Genomic DNA, 24,001 nt, shown 5'->3' on the forward strand with positions numbered 1-24,001 from the left:
TTGCAGTGCGGTTGTGTCCCGAGATGCCCCCCGACTTCTCGAACGGCCGAGCGGAGATCGTGGAAGGGAGCGCACGGGCGACCGAGGGTACCCACATCGAATACTCGTGCGACGAAGGGTATCGCCTGGTCGGCCCACCGGCCCTGTACTGCACCAAGGCCGGCGTGTGGGACGGCTCCATTCCCCACTGCGTTGGTACGTACCGCCTCGATCAAACACGCGCTTTTGACAACAACAACAACAAAAACACGTAAAAATACGTCCCTGACAATTGCCGGGTCATTTTAGTCGCGCGGAATTCGACCCCCAACCCCACCAAGTGCAATGCCAGTCGTTGTGTTGTTCCTGTTGTGAAGTTAGTGCCAGTCGTTGTGTTGTTCCTCTTGTGAAGTTAGTGCCAGTCGTTGTGTTGTTCCTCTTGTGAAGTCAGTGCCAGTCGTTGTGTTGTTCCTGTTGTGAAGTTAGTGCCAGTCGTTGTGTTGTTCCTGTTGTGAAGTTAGTGCCAGTCGTTGTGTTGTTCCTCTTGTGAAGTCAGTGCCAGTCGTTGTGTTGTTCCTCTTGTGAAGTCAGTGCCAGTCGTTGTGTTGTTCCTCTTGTGAAGTCAGTGCCAGGCATTGTGTTGTTCCTCTTGTGAAGTTAGTGCCAGTCGTTGTGTGTTCCTCTTGTGAAGTCAGTGCCAGTCGTTGTGTTGATCCTCTTGTGAAGTTAGTGCCAGTCGTTGTGTTATTCCTGTTGTGAAGTTAGTGCCAGTCGTTGTTTGTTCCTGTTGTGAAGTTAGTGCCAGTCGTTGTGTTGTTCCTCTTGTGAAGTTAGTGCCAGTCGTTGTTTGTTCCTGTTGTGAAGTTAGTGCCAGTCGTTGTATTGTTCCTGTTGTGAAGTTAGTGCCAGTCGTTGTGTTGTTTCTGTTGTGAAGTTAGTGCCAGTCGTTGTGTTGTTCCTGTTATGAAGTTAGTGCCAGTCGTTGTGTTGTTCCTCTTGTGAAGTTAGTGCCAGTCGTTGTGTGTTCCTCTTGTGAAGTCAGTGCCAGTCGTTGTGTTGTTCCTCTTGTGAAGTTAGTGCCAGTCGTTGTATTGTTCCTGTTGTGAAGTTAGTGCCAGTCGTTGTGTTGTTCCTGTTATGAAGTTAGTGCCAGTCGTTGTGTTGTTCCTGTTATGAAGTTAGTGCCAGACGTTGTGTTGTTCCTCTTGTGAAGTTAGTGCCAGTCGTTGTGTTGTTCCTCTTGTAAAGTTAGTGCCAGTCGTTGTGTTGTTCCTGTTGTGAAGTTAGTGCCAGTCGTTATATTGTTCCTGTTGTGAAGTTAGTGCCAGTCGTTGTGTTGTTCCTCTTGTGAAGTCAGTGCCAGTCGTTGTGTTGTTCCTGTTGTGAAGTTAGTGCCAGTCGTTGTGTTGTTCCTGTTGTGAAGTTAGTGCCAGTCGTTGTGTTGTTCCTCTTGTGAAGTCAGTGCCAGTCGTTGTGTTGTTCCTCTTGTGAAGTCAGTGCCAGTCGTTGTGTTGTTCCTCTTGTGAAGTCAGTGCCAGTCCATGTGTTGTTCCTCTTGTGAAGTTAGTGCCAGTCGTTGTGTGTTCCTCTTGTGAAGTCAGTGCCAGTCGTTGTGTTGTTCCTCTTGTGAAGTTAGTGCCAGTCGTTGTGTTATTCCTGTTGTGAAGTTAGTGCCAGTCGTTGTTTGTTCCTGTTGTGAAGTTAGTGCCAGTCGTTGTGTTGTTCCTCTTGTGAAGTTAGTGCCAGTCGTTGTTTGTTCCTGTTGTGAAGTTAGTGCCAGTCGTTGTATTGTTCCTGTTGTGAAGTTAGTGCCAGTCGTTGTGTTGTTCCTGTTGTGAAGTTAGTGCCAGTCGTTGTGTTGTTCCTGTTATGAAGTTAGTGCCAGTCGTTGTGTTGTTCCTCTTGTGAAGTTAGTGCCAGTCGTTGTGTGTTCCTCTTGTGAAGTCAGTGCCAGTCGTTGTGTTGTTCCTCTTGTGAAGTTAGTGCCAGTCGTTGTATTGTTCCTGTTGTGAAGTTAATGCCAGTCGTTGTGTTGTTCCTGTTATGAAGTTAGTGCCAGTCGTTGTGTTGTTCCTGTTATGAAGTTAGTGCCAGACGTTGTGTTGTTCCTCTTGTGAAGTTAGTGCCAGTCGTTGTGTTGTTCCTCTTGTGAAGTTCGTGCCAGTCGTTGTATTGTTCCTGTTGTGAAGTTAGTGCCAGTCGTTGTATTGTTCCTGTTGTGAAGTTAGTGCCAGTCGTTGTGTTGTTCCTGTTGTGAAGTTAGTGCCAGTCGTTGTGTTGTTCCTGTTGTGAAGTTAGTGCCAGTCGTTGTATTGTTCCTGTTGTGAAGTTAGTGCCAGTCGTTGTGTTGTTCCTCTTGTGAAGTTAGTGCCAGTCGTTGTGTTGTTCCTCTTGTGAAGTTAGTGCCAGTCGTTGTGTGTTCCTCTTGTGAAGTCAGTGCCAGTCGTTGTATTGTTCTTCTTGTGAAGTTAGTGCCAGTCGTTGTGGTGTTCCTCTTGTGAAGTTAGTGCCAGTCGTTGTATTGTTCCTGTTGTGAAGTTAGTGCCAGTCGTTGTGTTGTTCCTCTTGTGAAGTTAGTGCCAGTCGTTGTATTGTTCTTCTTGTGAAGTTAGTGCCAGTCGTTGTGGTGTTCCTCTTGTGAAGTTAGTGCCAGTCGTTGTATTGTTCCTGTTGTGAAGTTAGTGCCAGTCGTTTTGTGTTGTTCCTCTTGTGAAGTTAGTGCCAGTCGTTGTATTGTTCTTCTTGTGAAGTTAGTGCCAGTCGTTGTGGTGTTCCTCTTGTGAAGTTAGTGCCAGTCGTTGTATTGTTCCTGTTGTGAAGTTAGTGCCAGTCGTTTTGTGTTCCTCTTGTGAAGTTAGTGCCAGTGGTTTTGTTGTTCCTCTTGTGAAGTTAGTGCCAGTCGTTGCATTGTTCCTGTTGTGAAGTTAGTGCCAGTCGTTGTGTTGTTCCTCTTGTGAAGTCAGTGCCAGTTGTTGTGTTGTTCCTGTTGTGAAGTTAGTGCCAGTCGTGTGTTCCTGTTGTGAATTCAATGCCAGTCGTTGTGTTGTTCCTGTTGTGAAGTTAGTGCCAGTCCTTGTGTGTTCCTGTTGTGAATTCAATGCCAGTTGTTGCATTGTTCCTGTTGCGAAGTTAGTGCCAGTCGTTGTGTTGTTCCTGTTGTGAAGTTAGTGCCAGTCGTTGTGTGTTCCTGTTGTGAATTCAATGCCAGTCGTTGCATTGTTCCTGTTGCGAAGTTAGTGCCAGTCGTTGTGTTGTTCCTGTTGTGAAGTTAGTGCCAGTCGTTGTGTGTTCCTGTTGTGATGTCAGTGCCAGTCGTTGTGTTCCTGTTGTGAAGTTAGTGCCAGTCGTTGTGTGTTCCTGTTGTGAAGTTAGTGCCCGTCGTTGTGTGCTCCTCTTATGAAGTCAGTGCCAGTCGTTGTGTTGTTCCTGTTGTGAAGTTAGTGCCAGTCGTTGTGTTGTTCCTGTTGTGAAGTTAGTGCCAGTCGTTGTGTGTTCCTCTTGTGAAGTCAGTGCCAGTCGTTGTGTGTTCCTGTTATGAAGCCAGTGCCAGTCGTTGTGTTGTTCCTGTTGTGAAGTCAGTGCCAGTCGTTGTGTTGTTCCTGTTGTGAAGTCAGTGCCAGTCGTTGTGTGTTCCTCTTGTGAAGTCAGTGCCAGTCGTTGTGTTCCTGTTGTGAAGTTAGTGCCAGTCGTTGTGTGTTCCTCTTGTGAAGTTAGTGCCAGTCGTTGTGTGTTCCTCTTGTGAAGTTAGTGCGGTGCGCTTGCCTACCGACACAACACGCACCTCCGACTAGCACGCTCGGTCCATGTAGGGTGTAAAAAAGAAGTTGTACGTACGTACATGCACGCATGCAGGCCGATGTGGGTGGAGAAGTTCGTGCATTTACCGCAGGATTAGGGGCTTCGTCGGAGTTACTGAACCATAACTTCACCATGCTGCTGAGTGCAGGCAGGAAGCGTAGACTTTGGAGTAGTGCACACGGTATAGTATAGAAGTTCAGTGCAACAGTTGATTTTTCTATAGGCCCTATAACAACCCGTCATTGCGTTTGCACATGAACTCGGAAGGTAGAAACATTTGTCTCAATCCGCTGCTGGATGAGGGGCTCCAATTCCTCACGCCGTGCGGGTCACCTGGGAGTTGCTTGAACCATGCTTCACCACGATGGTGAGTGGCGCACGTTGACGAAGGCGTGAGAGGCATGCACGTCGGAGAGCATAGAAGTACAGCACAACCATGGGGTTTTCCCCGCACTGCCTTCTACTGACCAACGCATGGCACGGCTCTGAAAGCCGCCTAGTGACGACCCGTGTGCATTTATCTGCCGGTCGTCCATCCGAGTGCTGCTGTCCAGGCTCAAACATGCTGAGCTTCAGAGATCGGACGAATCGTTGTGGGTCATTTGATCAGAGGCCGTGCAATTACTCGTTGTGGGCTATACCCAGTGCCGGATGATCCCAGTAGCAAAAGTATCTACACGTGCTACGGGCCCCGCACTTTCAAGGGCCCCGTGCTAAACGCTTTCAAGCTATCAATTACGGTTCAGTGATTCTGCACTTGCTCTATTACTATAGTACTATACCGCCTTCAACTTTTATGAGCGACTGGGTGTTTAAGGTTAGTAGCGATTTGTCGTATTATCTGGCTGTATAGCAAATGAAAAAATACAATAACTTTACTATGCAAGTTAAACATTTGCGTGTTTTAATATTTATGTTTTTATTTAGGGTCCCTTTATAACATATGCTACATGCCCCGCACGAGCTTAATCCTGCACTGGCTACACCCTCTTCTGAAGGGTGTTAACAATTTCAGAGCTGCAATAGAATTCGGATTTTTACGGCATCTAAATACAATTATCCCACAATTAAGCGTCTAATCGTTCAGACAGCACTATTAAGATACACATTTATAATTTTAGTTTGCACACAATGAATGCAATGTGAGTGTGATCCGCAGCCATTATGGCATTTTAGAAATGGAAATTATTTGCTTTCAAGAAAGTGATAATTGTTGCCAAGCGTAGTTTAATCCCATCTGGGCCAGTAATCAATGTAACCGTGTGACGTGTGTGTACTGTTGTGGGAAGTGGTAGTGTAGCGGTTAGCACGCTGCGCTACGAACCCAGAGACATGGCCAACACCAGTGACGATAACTGGTCCTGGGCCTCCCCTAGGTCAACTCAGCGTCAAATGACTACCGGATGTACACCATCGCCACTGGGAAGACAAAGGCGGTCGGGCGTGGTGCTGGCCACCCACGCCCCTCGAGTTTCATTGCGGCCGCTAACAGCACTCGCCCCAAACGATCTGTCGAGGCTATACGGGGGATCTTTGTCCGTGTTTTGTTGTGCAGGACTAGAGGATGCACAGCACGCTCGTTATGCAGTTATGTGCGGGGGAGTCAGGTGGGAAAAACTGAGATAAATAAGGAGGGCGAGAGTGGGTGAGGGGTAACGATTTCCCGGTTCCCACTGCTCAGCCCGCATTCCCGTGAGATTTGAAGCTTCACCCAAAGACCTTACGGCACAAAGCACAACCTAATGAGTCTGTGTTACGGCATCCCAGGTGCTCATATTTCATGCGGTTTTCCATACGTAAGTAGACCGATAGGATTTTGTCTTCCCCTTGTGAATACATGTGGCCACCTGCATAGCAATTAGTATTAAGGCGTCCATTCACCTGGTTGTAATCCCATAAGACTGCCCCATAACACAGGGCAAAAGTCAAGTTGCTATCTTTAATCGATTCTGCTTGATTTTAACAATAAATAAGGAGACATTAAGTCAACCACAAGGCCTTCTGCGAGTGCATAATTTTAAGCAGCATTGGTTAAATTAAAGCAAACTTTGGACCAGTTTCTAAATATAGTGTCTCATTAGCTTAGTCAGGCTTGCCAGGACCAATGCGAGTGAACTGCCATATGTTATATCTGTACGATATGGATTCTAGTTTGAAGCAAAAAAACATAAACGAATTTATTTTACCAAGTAAGGCCCACTGAGATGTATAGCTCTTTCCAGAAGCGACCTGTACACAAATAATAGCTAAACGAAGTGGCGTATCATGTGGAAATTTATAGCAGCCAAATACTCCAAGCGCACGTTTCTAACTGTGGAGGGAAGTAACCGGAAGACCCGGAGAAAAATCCACGCCGCCACTGGGTGAGAGCCACCGCAAACTCCAAATATACAGCAGACGAGGCAGATACCATCTCGCCAAAATGACCCTGTCCAGAGTTTGTTTGCTTCCAACCATTGCTGCTGAAATATACAGGCAGTCCTCGACTTACTGACGCTCGACTTACAAGTCGTTCGACTTACAAACGCATCTGAGGAACGAATTAGGTTCATAACCCAAGGACTACCCGTACACTGGAAAAGGCCTTGTGGTTGACAGTGAGTGCAAAAAATATATATACGTTTATATGTTTTACGTCGAAGGACACGCATATACGAAGGGATATATTTTATCTTCCGGTTTATTTTGTCATGTTCTCCACAAACGGCGCTCACGGTTATTTTCTGTTTCATTCTAGAGGGCGTTGGCAGACGTTTCTATGCAGCGCTCGTCTTCTTGCAGATTGAAATGTTTTTTTTGTTCGCAAGTACTGTACTTTAAATGACAACACGGTGAAGGTCAGGTTGAAAATAAATTTAACGGTGATAACCTTGGCCCACACAATGATGCAATGTAAAATGTTTGAGATGTGACCACAATATTGTTTACCTCCGTATACAGAGTGTTTCGCTGGCTCCGAATCAGGTATATCGGCATCATTTTTTTCAGTTAATACTACAGAAGGAGATTCACGGCAAACACTGGCCCACACAATAGTAATTAGTGTATACTTTATCCAGAGATCAATATACTACTTTGCCACTTATCGACTGTAAGAGTAATTATTTAACCATGATAGTGCAGATGTTTTTTTTTTGCTGACACAGAAGCATATGGGATGGTGCGTGCAGTGGTTTAATGGTTAGCGGGACTGGACTTACAACCCAGATGCCACAGAGGCTCGATTCGGTCTGCTGGAACGTTAAGTTGAAACAATATTGCAGGTTTTGTAAGTGCCCCCTTTCGCCCAGCCGCCTCCATCCATCCAGCCATATATGTACGTATTTTAAACTTCTTTCGCACCGTACGTAGCCAACCATGCTAATCGGAGGTGTGGGGGAAGGACAACAAACTAAACACAAAAAAACAGTTCTAAATAAATGAGTTATCAATGTAGATTTAAAAGTGCATCGTTCCAGTGGCTTCCTAATATCAGAAGGGAGAGCATTCGTGCGATGTGACACAAATCGGTGCGACACATTTAGTCTCAATCGACAGGTTGCGTGAGAGTGGTGAAGTAAAGTGTCGCTACTCTCACATCTTCCAAGACATCTGGCTAGCAGTGGAAGAGTGTGACAAATACCTTCTAGAGGGACACTTGAACTCCCTCTCTTCAAGGGCCTTCCACCGGCAGTACCGTAAAAAAAGTATGGTAATTCCAGGGCTGCGCCTTTACACGTTACAGAAGTGTACACAACAGGGCATTGGATGGGTTTGTATCTCGGGTTTGTTTCTGGGATTATTATTGGTCATGCATTGAATATGGTTATATTGTATGTGTGCCACTGACAATGAAAGTCCAGGGAAATGCCAGTGTCTGCCGACAAATGTATCTCTGCTTGCGGGGACTAAAATTACCTATTTGTCTCAGCAAAACTAAATAATGCGGGAACAATGAGAGTAGGTTTTTGATTAAGGATATAAAACATCTACAGCAGCTCGTTAAATCGCAGGCTCAGGAGAGACGGCAGAGAAGGCTTTGGGAGGCTATCATTCAGCAGTGGATTGACCATACCAGATTTATGATGAATATAGGACACTGACATCGTCGGTCACCACAATAAGCAATCTTCAGCTAATCTGCAAAGAATATCAAGTTTACGTTTGATAGGAATGAATGGCTGCATTATATTACAGCACTCATTACAGCGGTAAATTGCGAAACCTCCAACGCTACACGGCGCTTTGGCTTCTGAGAATTCGGGCAAAGCTAAATTTGACGCGTTCCATTCTTTGCGTGCAATAACGCATCAGCGATTGATTAATTTTTTTGTGCAATTCCATTGTGTTCCGTGATGCCCAAGGACGGTTTACGGTTGTGTGTGCAATGTCGAATCTTCCTAAAGGGCAACGCGAAGGGTTGCATTCTTTGGCAATGAATGAACATTGTTACGTTCAACGTAATTGTTGGCTCTGAGAAGACGAGCGATGCTTTTGGCCTGAGCGTAGGATAATAATATTTTTAATTTTCATCGTTAACTCGATAAATACGACGCAGGCCAAAAGGGTTGCTGTTGAACGTAGAACTTTTGAGAGTTTTTTTTTAAGGGGAAAACATGAAAGTTCTAAGAACTTACGACAATATCAGTGGTTTGATTTATTTTCTAAATTAATTTCCTCAAGATGGTGTATAAGGTGGAGATGGATGTAATTTTACTTCAAGCTTTCACGACATTGGGGGTCGAACAATTCCTAAATAATAAGGGTCTCCTTCTTGGGTCAGTTGTTTTGATTTTGACACGTTATATGACAGCAGCACCAGCGTATAAGTTCATGCAAATTTTACTCCACTAATCATCACAATGCCCTGAATGATAATTACTTGTTAATAATTCCACTTGGAATGTGAGAACTTGGCAGCTTACGTTTTACATCAAAGTAATGGCATGCTACATTTTTAGTAGCGTGCAGTATATATTTCTGCAATTCTTTTCCTCATGCAACTGCTGGTAGAAGGGCCTCAACTCGATGGACCTCTGGAGGGCTCCCGCAGGCGGTATTTGGCCTACTCTTCCCCCGCTGGCCCAGAATGTCTCGGATTAGGTGACAATACCCACACTTTACTCCCACCACGTGTGAACCTGCCTGTCGATAATCTGTGGTCTAACCGTTTCTCGCTGCTGGGTGGACAGATTTGAGAAACTTTGCCCCCCCCCATTGCGGCTCAATCCGGGCACAGTGAGCCCGGATTGAGCCGCAAGGTTTACTACTGGATTGTATTCTATGGTTCTTTCGGTAAAGCCACGTAGATAGATAGAAAAAAATAATAACAATAAAATAATAAAAATAAAGTGACTAAAAATAATAAGAAAAATTATAATCCTGGATTGTAAGCCCAATGTGATCTCCATTGCATCTCAGTGGTGTGCGCTACATGGTTGTGCGCTTTCGTGAATCTCGCAAGGGTCACGGAGTAAATTCAATGCCTTCTCGTGAATTCTGATGTCCTAGATTTGCACTTCCTGTAGCCGTCATCAAAGCGTTTACATTTTAGTTAGATACACATTTGCTTTCGAGAAGCCTTGCGCACTGACTTGTTGATCACAAGCAAACCATAAAAAAGCTTGACCCAATAAAAAAAGAGGAACACTTTAGTTACACACACAACCACAGTGCACCACTGCTTTGTATGGATGGCAAGCTTGAGACGAGGCTTCTGAGGCAAAACACCTTTGGGGTATGTTTGTTTGTTTGTTATTTTTGCTTCTCAAAAGAGAAATGTGCAATATACTATGCCCCTTAAGGGGGAGCTTTGGAGAGTTCCAAAGTGTACGAATTCTGTAATGAATGTTCTGCATCTTCAGAGGAAGCAAAGGTCCCATTGGTAGGAAGTGTTAAGTCTCTTGGTGGCAAATGTTTATTTTTTTTGTCCTGTTTGTTGAAGCTCCCCAATTGGCCGTACACAGCAGACATCCATTTAAGCACTTACCTCGCATGTATGGTTTTCGCTTTAGCGTATTAATTGAAATGCAGTGCGACAAAACAAAGCACGTATATTTGTATTGCCAGTCTCATTTCAAATGCATAGAACCTATCTGTAGCATGTTTTACTCTTCCAGGTACTTAGTTGTGAGGGTTCTGATGCCATCGAGAGGGGGGCGGAGGAGGGGTTGGGAGGGCTGGGCTCTGAGAAGGAGATGGATTAAGGCTGTTGAATTGTGCATGAAGGAGACATTTGAAGATAAAGCTATAATCAATTCAATGTGAACCAATTGTGTGTGGTAGAAGTTCTTCGTCAGCTGTATGCAAAGTGCAGAAAAATGCCCAAGACATCAAGAGCGTGCGTTTATTATTTTTTTTGTTTGCTGCTCTTTCTCGGGTTTCCTTTCTCAAACTTAATCCTTGGCCAAATGAAATATGCATTTGCCTGTTAGGTTCCTGGCCATTTGCAGGTTTCTCAGTGCAGGCCTCCCCATATATTCATGAGAGTTTCATACCTGACGTGTAGGCTTTCCGCAGGTTGTGCTGTACAGCTCTCCGTTGTGTTTTCTGTCACGATGGCTGACATTTCCCTTCTCCGCGTGTTGGGGGAAGCTTCTTCAGAGACTGAACTCCCATCACGTGGAACGAAACGTCTGACATCATACCGGACGACGCACGGTCCAACCTAAAAAAAAACTAAATTCGGACAGCAATGATGATTTTAGATCGCATATACCGTCTTATACGAGGTGCATTGCTCGATCTCCAATTATCACGGTAAGGTGCAAAGGAAGTTCAACATACATAGCTGCTGTAAAAGACCAATGAATTAGCATCGAATAGCACGTAAGAAGCAATCACATAGCACACAGACAAGCCACTGTGGTGGACACACAACAGTGAAATGTAACGTGCCAATAGGGTTAAAGTTGGATAATATATTAAAACCAAAACACACTATCCAGACTCACGTATAAAATAATATCATGTAAGGTGGAACATATTTGCCATAGAACCACAACTGCAAATAACAACCCCAAATTGTCGTTTTATATGTGCGTACAAAGTGAGGGAATATCATGTGGGGGCTTTTTTTATATAGTAAAACAAAAGCATCCAAAACAATAGCATCCTCAAAGATAGATTACACAGGCAGCTGTTTGTGACATTGTGGTTAATGTTTGTCAAAGCAAAAAAAAACAGCTATAATGCACCTATCCTATAGGGATGGCTATTGTGCCAAGTTGACACCAGCAGGCCCCAATTACAGGTGGCCATGTTGACTTTGATGGTGGCAGGAAATGCGGTGCCGTGTTAGCCACGCTGGACGAGACTTAGGAACGGCCAATTATGTATGCCACCACGAGGTTGAATAGAAGGTACCAGATTCACCTGCGGCAATCTAGCCATACCTAGTGTGAGTAATGAGTCAAAGAAAACACGCACGCACGCCGCTTACGTCATCCTACATCCTACGCATGTCTTTTGCTGGTCTCTTGGCAGTTCAAAGAGTTGCTCTACTAATGGGGGGAGAGGGTAGGGGAGGCTGTGCTAGTGTTTCCACTTCCTCTGTATCGAGTTGGTGCATTGATTTTAAAAAGACGGGCTGGTTTAGTCTTAGATGCATGTCGACGTTTCTCAGTATGCGTTATAAGAAGATTTGTCCACAATAAAGGTGTTTCGGTTTAGATCGCGTGCATATAAATGTGTCGTTAACCCACCTCCACCCGACGCAGCCAATTAGTAACGTTTGTCACGTGACCAAAACGTGACAATTAGTTCCCACTTCAGCATGCACGTGTGTTGGAGAGGGTACCCAGTGACATTTACAATTTGAGTACGAAGTTTCGCCGGTGATATTGGTCGTCAAAGCCTTCTCGTTACAAAGCTTTGTCCGTTTGTTTCGCTCTTGCATTGGCTGTAGGCGTGCTAAGGGGGAGGCTGGCTGCCCGTATTCCCACCGGCAGCTGATATTTTTAATTCAACGCTGCCAATGGGTACAGTAGCGGTAGAAGCCTTTCCGACATTTTTGTTCGTATATTTGTTTGAATTATTAATCTTTGTAAAATTGCATCTTACCAAGCGACCCTGAATACTGTAGAGAGATTGTAACATGTGGATGAGAGAAACGCGGTATCACAAATTAACGTATGTCTAAGCTCTCCTCCCACACCTGCCTGCCCACTTCTCCCGTCCCATAGAGCATTGGACCTGCCACACATTTCTCTGATTCTGGCAATGGAAGTCTTAACCTCTTCATGCAGCCTTTATTTAAATAGCCCCGGATACTTGAGCGTCCATGAAAAAAACTGTCACACCAAATTGCCCCTTAATGACCCTGTTGCAAGACATCATGCAGCGACAATAAGTGAGCGTGTGTGTAAAGAAATAAATAAGTGTGGCAACTTGAAAAATATAGAATGATCTGAACAGGAGAGCCGTGCTCAGCACGGCCATGACAGCTCATGTAAAATTGAACGGACTTCACATCTGGTACCCGGGCACTTCAGGGGAGCCGGTCCTTCGAAAGGCAACTCAATAAAGGCTGTTCATGCTTTCCCGACGGATGTGGCCAAGAGAAGGCTACATGACCATCCAGTGTTCACACTACGATGAAATCGGATTTACAATTGAGCTCAACGGGACCTCTCACGTGGCACCAAAATAGTCTTCGAGCGTGAGGCTTCCCGTGAAGTTGACGAAACACATCCGATGTTGATTACACAGTAAGGTGGGTTGCTACCATGGTTGTCATGGTTTAGCACACTGGATTTGAAATGAAATCCAGAAGTCGCCAGTTTAATTATCTGTCCCCCAACTCCACCGGCCTCCGTCTAACCAACAGTATAGGTGTTAAACGGGTCCACCAGAATCGCTTTTGCTGGCAGGTTATGTGGTGGGGTGAAGTGCAGGTACCGCCATTTGTTCCGAGATGTCTGAACAGTGTGAAAGAGTAGGCCAAACATCCACGAGAGGGTCGCTCTGTCGAGCTCCCTTGAGTGAAAGGCCCTCCTGATGTGAGCAAGCACTTGCAGGGGCTGCACCTTTACCGTGTATACTGCGTGGTAATTGTGTTTTTGCATTTGTTGGGAATTGGCACATTTTTCACTCTTTAATTATCTCGAGTCTTTTTTGTTGACCTCTTAAAACTAATGTTTTCTTACACAAAGAACAAGAACAAAAGTTTATTGGCTATTAAATGTTTATTTGTGATGTATATGAATGTGAATATTATTTTCTGGCCCAAAGCAGCTTAGGAAAATACTGCTGTTATAAATGCGTCCTTCCAGACTTTTAATAAAGTGTCGGAGGACATTGTTCTCCTAAATAAAACATAATGTGCAGCATAAAAACGTGTAGGCTGTAATAAATTTTGGAACTAAAATGCATTTGTTAATGTACGCACTTATTCAGCCTTTCCTCTTAATGTGTTCAGTGAGTGCTTCCCCCCCCCCCCCCCTTATTATTTATGTTTATGCTAGAATTGGCTTACAATTATAATAGAGAAGTCATTGTTAAATGAGTTGATGTATTTGAGTGTAACAACCAAATTAAACCACAATACCCAGACCATTTTCAAAATTTACAGTTTAGCCATTTTCCCCCCCTCTCCTCTTTCCGTATATAACAATGACAATAACATTTACAGCACAACACATTGACAGGATGCGAGTAAACAGCAGTAATTGCCTGGCGGTAGTGCAGTTGATGCAAATAGCCCTCATACCATGGAGTATGAATTTGCATGGTGCATTGTGCAGTTGATGCTAATAGCCCTCATACCATGGAGTATGCATTTGCATGGTGCATTGTGCAGTTGATGCTAATAGCCCTCATACCATGGAGTATGCATTTGCATGGTGCATTGTGGTCGTCGCTTGGTTGTGTTCGTTGTGCTGTATTTACAGAAGACGTAAACACATTCCAGTATTCCCAGCACACGAAGGTCGTGCCCAAGACTCCGGGAAGCAAAGCAGGTACCTGTTGTGAACGCCTTCACAGACGCCTGCCTGCATTGCCTGCCCTCAGCACCGCGGCACTCACGGCCGGATATTCCGCCGGGTGAAGAACCCATAGAGACGTCACGTTCCTTTTGCAAGGGTGACCTCGGTGGACAAGTTGACAGCGGAACAAGGGGGGGGGGGGGGCAATACAGGTGTAATGCACAACGCTGAGGAATTGAATAACACAATGGAGTTAAACAACTTTGAAGGCGCATGGGAGCTGACGCAAAGCATCCCTTGGTTGCCAAGCTGTCGTTTTGCCCGCTGTTGGCTTACGCAATATATATGTAAATTATGTGTGCGAATTGAGAGGAGGTTTGGTGATATTCGTGTTGTTTAGAGTAAACGGAGGGGAGTTGCTTCATGAAGTTGTTTATTATTTTTTTTTATATTAATGCAAGGGGTGGTGGGACACTATGAATCCGGTGACCTGAGTTCGATTTCCAACAACGGCAGACATCAGTGGCAAGTTTATATCTGAACCGGTGTCGGGGTACCTCCCCCCACACACCCTGCGCCAAACTGCACTGACCGGCACGGTGAAGTATGGTCAAACAGTGCCCGTGTTGGGCACGGTGTGGGGTGCCCCTCGTCCTGCAGTGGTTATGCAAAGTTCTGTAAATTAATACTAAAACTAATATAACAAAATTAAAAAAATAGATAATAAAATATATACGTGAGTGTATTCTTACTTGCATTTACATCTCCATATTGTATTTGCTTCTGTTACAGTTTACATATTTGATATTTTATGATTATACTTTATTGTAGCCTTAATATTTTGGGTGTGTACCGTTTTTACGTTTGTCAAAGCAAAAACAATGAATTTGAAATGTCAGCTACGATTATTTAGAAGTATATCACACGTAGAGAAAGTGGACAATGTCTCAAATTACTCAATATAATAAGCAATGAATATTGATGCGATTATAGGTCTTCTCTGGAATGCCCGAGGCGTGGAACTTTCAGCCAGCGTCTGTCACGCTGCTCACATGTAAAAAAGGGTGGATTACATCTGCTTTCGAAGGATCTTTTTTTTAATGTGACATCCAACCCTGTATTACGGTCCCCATCTTTGATTATTTCACCTATGTCTCTCTCTGGGGACCTTTCCAAAGCATTAAGCATGTATGCGCTATCTTGCCAGAAAGTGGGAGGAAATTCAAATCAGCCGGAGGAAAAGTGACAAGTCAGCCTGGCCTGGTTTGGAATTGAAAGAACCTGGACTCATTTATTCTGGTCTTGCAAGGGAAAGTGAATGTCTGTTGCTCTGGTAGTATTGGCTTTCATTTGCCACAAATGAACCAAAATACCTTGCTGATATCGTCAAGGGGCATAAACCATCATGCGAACTTTGGTCAAACTCACAGCAGTGGCTTTTGGCTAACCATCGAACAAAGACGGTCACCGCATCAAGCGCCTTCAGATGCGCTTCCTGTGGCCGTCTGGAACGCTCTTTCTTCCGAAATTAGGAAGCCACTGGAACTATGCACTTTTAAATCTAGATTGAAAAACTCATTTCTTGAGAACTGCTTTTTTGTGTTTTGTTCGTTGTCCTTCCCTCGCATCTCCGATTGCTACGGTTGGCTGAGTATGGTGCGAAAGAAGTTCAATATGCATGCGTACGCAGGGCGTTCGCATGCACAGCATGAGATTTAGCGGCAACCCCTCGTCACTGAAACCAGCGCAGAAGAACCTGATCCTTACGTGGCGTTTTCACGTCGTCTAGAAACCATTGTCTCTCGAACGCGTCGACAGTAATAGATGATTGACAGGTCAGAGTATGGGGTGGTCTGTTATTGAAAAATTTATTTATGTCCATTTAAATATTTTACAAGGGCGACAAGGAAAACACCGACTGTGTGTATGAAACGCTGTATATTGAGTATTTGCATGGATATGCTTCACTGTAAATGGAACATTGAACAAAGGTGAATCTGCTGCCCTGAAATTGTTTGCCCAGGCAACTTCTGAGCAGAAGGCAAAGTGACAAGTCAGCCTGGATGGACCCCCCCCCCGCCGAGCGTATTTGGCCTACTCTTCCAGAAGAGATGGGAGTACCCACGCATTACCCCGCCGCATGCGATCTGCAAATCTGCCTAACTGTGGTGTGCTCATTTGTATTGCTCGGTGGATATATGCTACTATCGCACTATAAATTATAAATAATGCATATGTTAATTCAGGAAAGCCTCAAAGTCTTAAGACTATCATCCATAATATAGTTTTTTTGTTAGGTTAGATCGAGTAAATATAACTGTGTTGTTAAACCCGCCACCACCCGACACAACCAATTAGTAAGGTTTGTCACAAAAACAAAACGTGCCAATTCGTTACTACTACAGCGCACCGGTGTGTTGGAGAGTAAACCCACTATTTTTCCAATTCGTGTACGACGTTTCGCCAGTAATTACAACTAGGATCAGTTCAGTTCAGTTTATTTTGGTATAGCCCTGTGAGCCATTCGGCAACCACAACAAACAAAAAAACAAAAACACGAACAAGAAAAACATCTTAAAGTGACTATGTGACTGTGCAAACAGAAAATCCATGGAAAAAAAACAGCAAAAATATTCCTGAAAAAAGCACCGTACACCAACGCTGTGTGCAAAAAATCCCAGTGGGATGCAAGTCAAACAACAACAACCACAAAAACTTAGATTAAGGCCATCAGTCTAACTCCGTACTACAACAAAACAAACATGTCCAAACCAAAAAACGTTTTCCAAATCACCAAAAAATAAAGCCATAATTGCAACGTAACAGTGATCACAAGGACTGTGACCGAATTTTTACTATAAACTACATAAATAACATGTAACACCAATTCCTAGAGCCATAGCTGGCTGCATGAGTTACTCCACAACAACAGAAGCATCGGTCGGAGTATCAAATTTTTCAATGCACCTTTAAGATCAGCACGCTAAATCAAAATACAGATAATACTTTGCAGCGTCATCCGGAGCGAAACATTTTATTTTATTTTACGCCAATGAATAGCAGTGGCAACTAGGGGTGTACAACTCCTCTAGAGCAGTTTTGAGAGACGATCTCATTGCAGTTTATTGGCAATAGCATTCCAGACTCTGGGGGCATCAATAGCAAAGGCCCTTCCTCCAGTTTTTGTACGGCAATAGGGAATGTGAAGCTGGTAAATGAGCGAAGACCTGAGGTCAAATTTGTTCTTTGAAACAGAGAGGAGATCCAGTAGGTAGTCTGCGGATTTTTTTGTAAGTACATCGTGAATTAATAAGATCTGGTGCACAAGCCATCGAACATTAAGAGATGTTAAGTTTGACCCAATGTAGAGATCACAGTGGTGAGTCCTATATGGGCAGTTCAATGTAAATCTTAAGGCCTAGTGATAAATGGAATAAAGCTTCTTCAGTGCAGTACTTGGGGCTGATTTATACACGATATCACAGTAGTCAAGTAGAGGCAGTATGGTAGCTTTTATCAATTCCAAACGGAACATTGGAGGGAACCAGTGCTTGTGTCGGTACAGAAATCCAATTTTTATTTTTGTCTTTTTACCAATATAATCAATGTGATCTTCAAAATTCAATTTTGAATCCAGGATGACCCCAAGATACTTATAGATCTTGACTTGCTCTATTTGACAATTATTTAAGGAATGTAATTGGGGAAAAATAACTTCCTGCTTTAGTCCTGGTGAGAAGCATAGCACCTTGGTTTTGGAGGTATTCAGGACTAGTTTAAGAGCAACTAGCTGATGTTGTAGTTTGTTGAAATCACCCTGTAGCTTAGCAATCACGTCATCCGGACAGCGGCCAGCAGTAATCAGTATCGTGTCATCTGCAAAAAGATTTACCCTGGAATGATCCAGGTCAGTGCCCAAGTCATTGACATAAAGAGAGAACAAAAGGGGGCCGAGAATGGAACCCTGTGGAACCCCTTTTGTTATCTTAACACTGTTTGACCTCCAACCATCTGTGAATACAGTTTGGGTGCGAGAAAAGAGGTAATTTTGTAACCATTTTACTGCGTTTTCGGAAAAACCGAGGCAACTTAGTTTACTAAGCAGGGTGTTGTGGTCTACTGTATCAAAGGCTTTGGACAGGTCTAGAAAAAGACAGGCACAGTACTGCTTATTATCAAGGCTACTGTAGATGTGATTCAGAGAGTCTAATGCAGCAGATGTGGTGCTGTATTTTTTTCGGAACCCAGATTGTTTTAGATGTAGTAGATTGTTGGTGAACAGGAAACTGCTAATGTGGTAGGTCAATAATTTTTCAAAAATTTTAATCAACGGGGACAAAATTAAGATAGGTCGGTAGTTATTTGGATCATCTTTAGGGCCCCCTTTGTGAAGTGGACGGACATAGGAATGTTTCCATTCTAGAGGAACTGATGCTTCTTTGATGGACAGGTTGAAAATATGGGCTATAGGTTTGTATATTAGGTGACCAACAGTTAGTAGAGCAAAGACGGGAAAACTATCTGCTCCGGTAGAGGAGGACCCTTTGAGATCATCAGGCGGCAGCCAGAGTTGTGGAGAAATCCTCCTGTTTCGTTCCTTAAATAGAGGGGATACATGGGATGTCGTGACTTTGTGAGCCAATCAGGTGCAAAGGCCAGGGGGGGGAATCAATGTATATGCATATAAAAAATTCAGCTTATGTGTTAAACTCTCAAGGCTATTGTTTTCAGGAGAACACTGCATGAAATGGTTCACCAGAATAATTATTTAGACTGGAAGAATCCGATGAGCTATGAAGTTATTTTTATTACAGATGTCCATTAGGGGCGGGTCAGCGACTTACAACAACAATAACAAACAAATAATACGAACAAGAAACGATAGGAGTGCAAAAACTGCACCAAAAATTTCACGCACGAAAATACAATTCTATTTACGAGTGTTTAATCTATGGGAGAAAACCAGCGTATCCGGAAAAAGGCCACACATACTGGGGAGATAAAACGTACAACTCAGTACAGAATGGATGTCAAAAACCCACATGCTGTACAGTGCAGTGGGTTTAGGAGATTCACTCATTTGTCTGATCCACCAACCCCTGCCTCCAAAGAGCTGTATCACAGGCGTGTGTCACTACGCCGAGCCAATATCAAAAATAGATTCAATCATTGCTTTAATCACAATTAAATGCAGAAGATGTATGCGCAAAGAATATAATTTGTACGTGTTCTTTTTTAATGCTTAACATGTGGGCACGACAACTGAATTGGCAGTGAGAATTGGATTTTGGTTGCTGAGATGATGGCACTTTGTTGGGACAGATGCAATTCTGGGTGAATCGTGAGAAGATGAGAGTTCAAAGAGCCACGAAGCCCGTGCTGCCGCTGTGTATGTAAATTTGTGGGTACGTGCGTGCATACCAGCCGGCAACAAGCGCCGCGGTGAAGTCACCACCACTTCGTGGAGAATGGCGGCTGCATGTATGTACGCTGAACTTCTTTCGCACCGTACGTAGCCAACCGTGGTAATCGGAGGTGCGAGGGAACAACAACGAACTAAACACAAAAAAGCAGTTCTCAATGAATGAGTTTTCAAGCTAGATTTAGAAGTGCATAGTTCCAGTGTCTTCCGAACATAAGAGGGAAGAGCGTTCCCGACGCCCGCATAAGCGCATCCGAAGGCGCGCGATAGTGACCAGCGTCTTTGTTCGATGGTTAGCCAAACGGCACTGCGAGGATGACAGGAGTTTTCGTGATGATGGTTTATGCTCGCGGACGAGATCAGCGAGGTATTGTGTGTTCATTTGTGGTAAGCACTTTGTGCTTAATGAGTGCTACTTCATTATGTAGTCGTTCGGCAACCGAAAGCCAATGCAACTCAACGATCACTGGACATACAGTGAGGGAAAAAAAGTATTTGATCCCCTGCTGATTTTGTACGTTTGCCCACTGACAAAGAAATGATCAGTCTATAATTTTAATGGTAGGTTTATTTGAACAGTGAGAGACAGAATAACAATAAAAAAAATCCAGAAAAACGCATGTCAAAAATGTTATAAATTGATTTGCATTTTAATGAGGGAAATAAGTATTTGACCCCCTCTCAATCAGAAAGAGTTCTGGCTCCCAGGTGTCTTTTATACAGGTAACGAGCTGAGATTAGGAGCACATTCTTAAAGGGAGTGCTCCTAATCTCAGCTTGTTACCTGTATAAAAGACACCTGTCCACAGAAGCAATCAATCAATCAGATTCCAAACTCTCCACCATGGCCAAGACCAAAGAGCTCTCCAAGGATGTCAGGGACAAGATTGTAGACCTACACAAGGCTGGAATGGGCTACAAGACCATTGCCAAGCAGCTTGGTGAGAAGGTGACAACAGTTGGTGCGATTATTCGCAAATGGAAGAAACACAAAAGAACTGTCAATCTCCCTCGGCCTGGGGCTCCATGCAAGATCTTACCTCGTGGAGTTGCAATGATCATGAGAACGGTGAGGAATCAGCCCAGAACTACACGGAAGAATCTTGTCAATGATCTCAAGGTAGCTGGGACCATAGTCACCAAGAAAACAATTGGTAACACACTACGCCGTGAAGGACTGAAATCCCTCAGCGCCCGCAAGGTCCTCCTGCTCAAGAAAGCACATATACATGGCCGTCTGAAGTTTGCCAATTAACATCTGAATGATTCAGAGGACAACTGGGTGAAAGTGTTGTGGTCAGATGAGACCAAAATGGAGCTCTTTGGCATCAACTCAACTCGCCGTGTTTGGAGGAGGAATGCTGCCTATGACCCCAAGAACACCATCCCCACCGTCAAACATGGAGGTGGAAACATTATGCTTTGGGGGTGTTTATCTGCTAAGGGGACAGAACAACTTCACCGCATCAAAGGGACGATGGACGGGGCCATGTACCGTTAAATCTTGGGTGAGAACCTCCTTCCCTCAGCCAGGGCATTGAAAATGGGTCGTGGATGGGTATTCCAGCATGACAATGACCCAAAACACACGGCCAAGGCAACAAAGGAGTGGCTCAAGAAGAAGCACATTAAGGTCCTGGAGTGGCCTAGCCAGTCTCCAGACCTTAATCCCATAGAAAATCTGTGGAGGGAGCTGAAGGTTCGAGTTGCCAAACGTCAGCCTCGAAACCTTAATGACTTGGAGAAGATCTGCAAAGAGGAGTGGGACAAAATCCCTCATGAGATGTGTGCAAACCTGGTGGCCAACTACAAGAAACGTCTGACCTCTGTGATTGCCAACAATGGTTTTGCCACCAAGTACTAAGTCATGTTTTGCAGAGGGGTCAAATACTTATTTCCCTCATTAAACTGCAAATCAATTGATACCATTTTTGACATGCGTTTTTCTGGATTTTTTTGTTGTTATTCTGTCTCTCACTGTTCAAATAAACCTACCATTAAAATTATAGACTGATAATTTCTTCGTCAGTGGGCAAACGTACAAAATCAGCAGGGGATCAAATACTTTTTTCCCTCACTGTACATGGTCGGATCTTGCAGTACCCATCGGCCTTGTTGTTGTTGTGCCTGTGCATCCGCACGCATGTGCAGACAGTGCAGTGGTATCGCAAGGGCAGGGATGATGGGCCGGGTGAAGTGGCTTCCCCAGGCACCGCCACTGTAGCTAGGAGATGTTAACTACCTCACTTGGTATACAGGAGGTCGTGGGTTAGATCCTGACCCTGACACCTGCTGCATATTTGGAGTTTGCGGTGTCTCTCTCCCTGTGGTCGCGTGGATATTTCTTCCTCGTCCTCCGGTTTTTTCCCCCCCTCCACATTTATAAACATAGTTGGCTGCTATGCATTTCTACGTGATAAGCCACTTCGTTGAGCTCTCATTTGTGGCCAGGTAGCTTCAGCAAAAAGAGCGCTTGTGCTCACTGGGTCTCACCTGGTAAAATAAATTTTAACAAAAATGGCTTCGTTTTCTTTCTTTTTTTAGCTTAGTTTAAATGTATCGTCGAATTGTTGGAATCGAAGCAAGCAGTGGCGACTGGGTGGCTTTAAATGTTCGGTGGGCAGGTGCCGGCACCCATAGCAACGGGGGCGGCACGAGGATGGCACCTTGCCCTGGGTACCAAACTGCCTAGCAACGGCTGTGCGCACGCGGTGGTGCAGTGGTTAGCGCACGAGGCTACGACACCCCGCCACGCGAGTTCGCTTTCCCGCTCGTGGGCCTCCCGTGGGTCGACGTCAGCCTCGAAAAAGTACCCGGTGCAGTGTATTAAACATCACCACTGGGCAAAGGGCGGTCGGGCGTGGTGCTGGCCACGTGCCCGAACCGCGTGAGCAGTTCGTGCCTTCACGTGGCGCTCGTCGAAAGCACTTTGCCCCAACATTCTGTTCAGGCTAAACGGCGTTGTGGCGGGGTTGGCGGGGATCTCTGTCTGTGTGTCTGTGTGTGTTTGTTTGTTTGTGTGCCAGCCAAGCAGGCGCTGTACATCGGGGGGCTATTTCCCATGAGCGGAAGCTGGCCGGGGGGCCAGGCCTGCAAGCCAGCGGCAATGATGGCTCTGGACGACGTGAACGACAAACCTGACCTCCTGTCGGACTACGAGTTGAAGCTCATAGAGACGGACAGCATGGTATGGCGAGTGGGGGCTGGCGAAGAGTTCCCCCCTCCACCTGTTACAGGAGTGTAATGAGCGTGGGGGGCAAGGGTGGTCAGAGCTACGAGTTGAGCCCCCCCCCCCCCGCCCCTTGATAACCGCAATGAGATATGTGTTCAACAACAGCGGAAATGAACAAAACAAAAACGGATTTGAAACGCGGTTTCAATGTATATTTTTTTTACGAACATGCTTTAATTTTTACGTTTCCACGTTTAAATATGATTGGCTTTCGCACCCCCTGAGCTAGCAATGTAGTTACGCCACTCAAATTGCTCATCAACCTGAACAATGTATTGCCCCTGTAGCAGCTCAGCAATCGCGCAATAGATGTGACTGAAAATATGCCCACACGTTTTACACCGACAGCCTACCACGTTGCCGATAAATTAAATTATTCCGAGGACAAACGAATGGTGGGTCGCATCACCCATATCCAAACATCCGTGTTACATTTCATCAATTGAACCTCATGGCGGGACCCCGGGGTCCCAAATAAACGCCGCGACCCACCTGGCACGGATCGTTCTGTTGTCGTGTCGTGTCCAAGCGCAGCAGCGAGGACGAAGAAGAAACAAAACTGTGACACTTTGATGAGCGCACCGTGTAGAGCTCGTCGAGAAGAACAGATCGCCGTATCGTTCGCCTTCAACAGGCATAAAATGACGTCGCAACGCAGTTCATGCGAGAGCCGGGGGCTTATGGGACCCCGGGGTCCCGCCATAAGGTTCAATTGTCAAACGGAGCCGCCGTGTCACGCTTACACGTGTGTGCGTGTGTGTGCGTGTCCACGTACGGGGGGCGGTAGTTTAGTGGTTAGCGCTACGCTGCGCAATGAAACCTGCAATTCGCTTTCGATTCCCGCTCACGGTCAACACCAAGTTATGATTATCTGAACCGGTCCTGGGCCCCCCCCCCCTAGGTCGACTCAGCCTCAACTGACCCGGTGCGGTGTGTAGTAAACATCGCTACTGTGGAGACAAAGGCGGCCGGGCGTGGTAGCTGGCCACCCACCCCCTTCGTGTGCCGTGCCGGCCTTCATAGGTGCTCGCTAACAGCACTTGCCCCTGCAGTCTGTGAAGGCTACAAGGGGGATCTTTGTCTTTGTACACCCAGTGCATGCCGGGCCATGCGACCAAGATCCTCTACGACCTGCTCTACTACGGCCCCATCAAGATCGTCCTCATGCCTGGCTGCAGCAGCGTCTCGACGCTGGTGGCGGAGGCGGCGCGCATGTGGAACCTCATCGTGGTGAGCGCCACGGGGTTGGGTAGAGAGCGGGGTGGTGGCATCGCGCCAGTTACGACCTGTTCAGACGCACGCGGTAAATGCCGTGAGAGAGTATGCGCGTACGTATGTTGAATGTGCGTTGATCTTCTTTCGCGCCGTACATCGCCGACCGTGCGGATCGGTTGGCTAAGTACGGTGTCTGCTAACAACGATCGTCTTTCCGCCATGACCTGCTTGAAGATATTTTCTTCATTGAATTGGGTTATCCTCGCACCGGCGCACTCAGCGTGGGACAAATTTTCACAGATACCATCGTTGGTGCGTAGGACGGTCAATCAATGCCATAATACACAAGGGCAGCTGTAGGACAATTGTTGTTAGCCGTCATCACCAGAAACGCATTCACTTATGAGTTTGCAAAGAAACTAAAATTGTTGACACGGGGGAGCAGGGATT

General features: G+C 45.3%; 1 protein-coding gene across 6 annotated transcripts in view; it reads left to right on the forward strand.

Annotated features, from left to right (window-relative positions):
• LOC116944955 (gamma-aminobutyric acid type B receptor subunit 1-like) overlaps nucleotides 1-24,001 on the forward strand; it is an 86,256-nt gene that overhangs the window by 13,271 nt on the left and 48,984 nt on the right. For all 6 annotated transcript variants that reach the window (XM_032958939.2, XM_076068748.1, XM_032958938.2 and 3 more), the window contains 4 exons: nucleotides 7-195; nucleotides 13,647-13,715; nucleotides 22,131-22,291; nucleotides 23,432-23,566. In XM_032958939.2, the coding sequence (XP_032814830.1) occupies nucleotides 7-195; nucleotides 13,647-13,715; nucleotides 22,131-22,291; nucleotides 23,432-23,566 (554 nt within the window). The remainder of the gene's footprint in view (nucleotides 1-6; nucleotides 196-13,646; nucleotides 13,716-22,130; nucleotides 22,292-23,431; nucleotides 23,567-24,001) is intronic.

This window comes from Petromyzon marinus, chromosome 22 (genome assembly GCF_048934315.1).
Source record: "Petromyzon marinus isolate PM22_M1 ecotype Great Lakes invasive population chromosome 22, UKy_Petmar_22M1.pri1.0, whole genome shotgun sequence".
In the NCBI taxonomy this organism is placed as follows: domain Eukaryota; kingdom Metazoa; phylum Chordata; class Hyperoartia; order Petromyzontiformes; family Petromyzontidae; genus Petromyzon; species Petromyzon marinus.